Here is a 3,189-nt window from a genome sequence, read left to right on the forward strand (position 1 = left end):
AGCCCCAAAATCTCAATTTCTCCACCAGGTAAAATGGTTTGCTGGTTTGCTATTGCATCTTTAGACATGAATGAAACCAATTTTAACCACTCCTGTGTGCAACATCTGTGATTTTTAAGGAGGTGGCAGTGAAAGGTTGTGGGCAGAGCTTTTTTTTTTTTTGCTGTTGCAAGGAAAACCTGTTCCCTCTTTCTGTTTGATGTCCCAGCTGCTTTTGTGCAGCTCCAAAATGATTTGTTTAATCATGGTTTGGTCTGAACCACCTTGTTCCTTTTGATGTCTGGGCAGGACAGATTTTCCTGCTTGTCACCTTGTCCCCTCTGGTCTTTTCAACCTTTTAAGCACCTCTTTGTTGGGAATCCCAACATCCCTGGGCAGGGCAGGAGCCGGGAGCAACTGGAGAATTGTGGATTTTGATTTATCCACAGCGATATTTCAAAGTGTCCTTTCAAAGGGTGAACGTTGGCTCCAGCTGTTTTCACGTGTCCCACTGTTTTTTGGGATTTCATGTGTCAGCCTGCTCTGGTTATTGTGGAATCACAGAATGGTTGGGGTTAGAAAGGAYCTTAAGGATKATTTTGTTCCACCCRTGCCATGGGCAGGGAYAATTTCTGCTATYCCAGGCTGCTCCAAKCCYCATCCATCCTCACCTTGGACRCTTTCAGGGCATCCACAGCCTCTCCAGACCTCTCTGTTTGCAGGTTCCTGTCAGGAAGCACAAGAGATGCTTCAGGAGCACCTCTAGAACTCCTTCTGGTTGTGCTCTCGATGTTTTCTCTTTGAGAACCCATGACAGGTCCCTGTCCCTCGAGATCTCTGCCGTGGTTTGCAGTCAGGGAGCTGCTGAGGTCATTGAACACCTTCCCTGCTCATTTATTTGGAATTAGAGCCAGCAATCCTCTCTGCATTCTGTTCAAAACCCTCGGCTCAGGTTCTGTGTGTGCTGGAAGATTCGCTGTGTTCTGCCCTGGAGAGCTCTCAGCCCTGCTTTGAGCAGGGAAATTCATGGAAATGTTTTTAAGAGGCCCTGGGAGCTCAGAAGTGTCTCAGGAACAYTCTGCCCATGTCTGAGAGGATGCACACACGGGTATCACCAAGAGCTACTCGTTTGTTGTGCTTTTGAATCTTCAAAAATCAGTTTGCAGCTCTACCTTCCTTTAAAAAACACCCAAGTGCTGCATCCCAAGTGTGCAAAACTGGATTTGATTCCCAAATATCCTCATGGAAAGCACCGAACACAGCCCTGCTGTACAAAATGAGGGTCAGTGCTCCCTGGGCACACCTCTGATCCAGGGTGGTCAGTGGCACCCAGGGTGAAGATGTTCTTCAAGCRATGCCACCTCATTGTCCCTGAGCCCCAGAACTCAAAACAATGGATTTTCTGGACACAAACTTGGAGCTGCTGGAGCCTGCAGCACTCACAAAACCCCCCTGCACAGCCCACAGCTTTTGTGGTGCCCTGGTGTTGGAGAGTGAAGAGTTTGAGTGGCAGGGGCTCTGTAATTATCCATAATTATCATCCCTGCGATGATCACGGATGGATTTGGGGCACAGCAGCGACATTTCCTCATCCCTGCAAGYGCCCCCGGCAGCAGCAAGGTCGAGCCTTGTCTCCCTGAGGASACCTGACAGCATCAGGTAAAAGCTCTGAAACAGGAAATGTGCTTGGATTACACGAGCAGCTCTGCAAATGTGGTCAAAACCTTTGCCTCAGGCACCTCCACTTTGTTTCCATTCATTTTCCTTAATTTTCCTGGATGTTTCCCCCTGGTAGTGATCAGCCAGTTCTTTTTTCTTCCAGACAGTTGTTGCAACTCCGTTGCCATGGCTACTTAACCCACTTTTTGCTCCCGCTACCAGGCTCGGGAAGAAAAGCGCTCACCAAACTTTCCCCTGGCACAGAAGAACCAATTTTTTTTAAATTTTTTTTTTTTTAATTTTTTTTTTTTTTTTAATTTTTTTTTTACCCGGGAGCTTTGTCCTGGCAACCTCTGGATGAGGGAGGGTTTGGAGCAGCTCCTTTTTTTTGGATGCTGGATGGCAGAACTCCGAAGGGYGCAGCTGATGAGCGCCGCTGAGGCTTTCAAACCGCCAGTGCTCTTTATTTAAAAGGATCTTCTGAAGAGGTGTAAGTGCCTGTAAATTTTTTAAGCACAGAGGAAAAACGAGCCCTGGGTTTCCTTTGAAGACACTGCAGAAAAAAAAAAAAAAAAAAAAAAAAAAAAAAAAAAAAAAAGGTTCAGATTTGAATTTTTCCAGCTTTTGCTGCTCCAGCTTCTCTGCAGGAAGGGTTTTGAGCGGTGCAGGGGATGGGGGTGACAGCAGCTGGGCCAGTCCTGGGAGTGCAGTTCAGCTGGATTTGTGCTGTGAATTAAAAGGCTAAAAGAAAAAAAAAAATTCTTGCCTTTTAACTGGGGAAAAGATTTAACAACTTCAGTTTGTCAGGTGTTTTTTTTGTGGTTCCTCTAACCTTGGTGACAGGGAGCCAGGAGATTTAAAAAACAAAACAAATGGAAATAAGTGATGCAATCCTTATCTTTTACCACTGAACTCTGCAGAGATGAGAGGAGAAGTTCGTACAAGTTTGTTGGTGCTTTGAAGCTGGGTCACTGCTGTGTTTAGCATCTCCCACAAAGTTTAGTTCATGTTTTATATTCTGGGGTCAGAAAGGGGTGGCGCAAAAGGGAGGTAGAGATGAGGATATTGGGGTTTGGGGAGAGTTCAGGTGGGGTTTTWAAAGGCTGGGGAAAGATGGGGAGTGCCACAGGCAGGGTGAGGATGGGAATTTTGGGGATTTTGGGATGGAAATGGCAGRGAGGAAGGGAGGAGATGATGCTGTGTCCTCACTGAGGTGCAGCACTGTCTGCTGGGGATCCAAGCTGACACTGTTCCCTCTGGTGCCCACAGTGTGCCAGATCCTGCCCAAAGGTGTGGTGGGAGTCCTGGGACCCTCCTCCAGCCCAGCCTCCAGCTCCATTATCAGCAACATCTGTGGCGAGAAAGAGGTAAGTGGAGAAATTCACAATTTTGAAATGTCCTCYTTTCCCTTTTTTCCCCYTTTTTTCCCTCTCTGCCTCACCSTTTSCTCCAGCTCCCCTCACATCCATCACACCAGCTCTGTCCCCACTGACTGCGGGGTGCCAACCCCAAAGCTTGCCCCAATGGATGCAAACCCAAATCTGTGACAGC

The 3,189-nt window shown here is 47.4% G+C and overlaps 1 protein-coding gene across 1 annotated transcript in view; it reads left to right on the plus strand.

Moving 5' to 3' along the window:
- Positions 1-3,189, plus strand: part of LOC130582842 (glutamate receptor ionotropic, kainate 4-like) — a gene marked incomplete at its 3' end in the record, with an annotated part of 88,636 nt that overhangs the window by 50,557 nt on the left and 34,890 nt on the right. The window contains exon 3 of the mRNA XM_057381768.1: positions 2,908-3,005. Within this exon, the coding sequence (XP_057237751.1) occupies positions 2,908-3,005 (98 nt within the window). The remainder of the gene's footprint in view (positions 1-2,907; positions 3,006-3,189) is intronic.

This window comes from Malurus melanocephalus, unplaced genomic scaffold (genome assembly GCF_030028575.1).
Source record: "Malurus melanocephalus ecotype Western Australia unplaced genomic scaffold, MMel_1.1 scaffold_527, whole genome shotgun sequence".
NCBI classification, from domain to species: Eukaryota; Metazoa; Chordata; class Aves; order Passeriformes; family Maluridae; genus Malurus; species Malurus melanocephalus.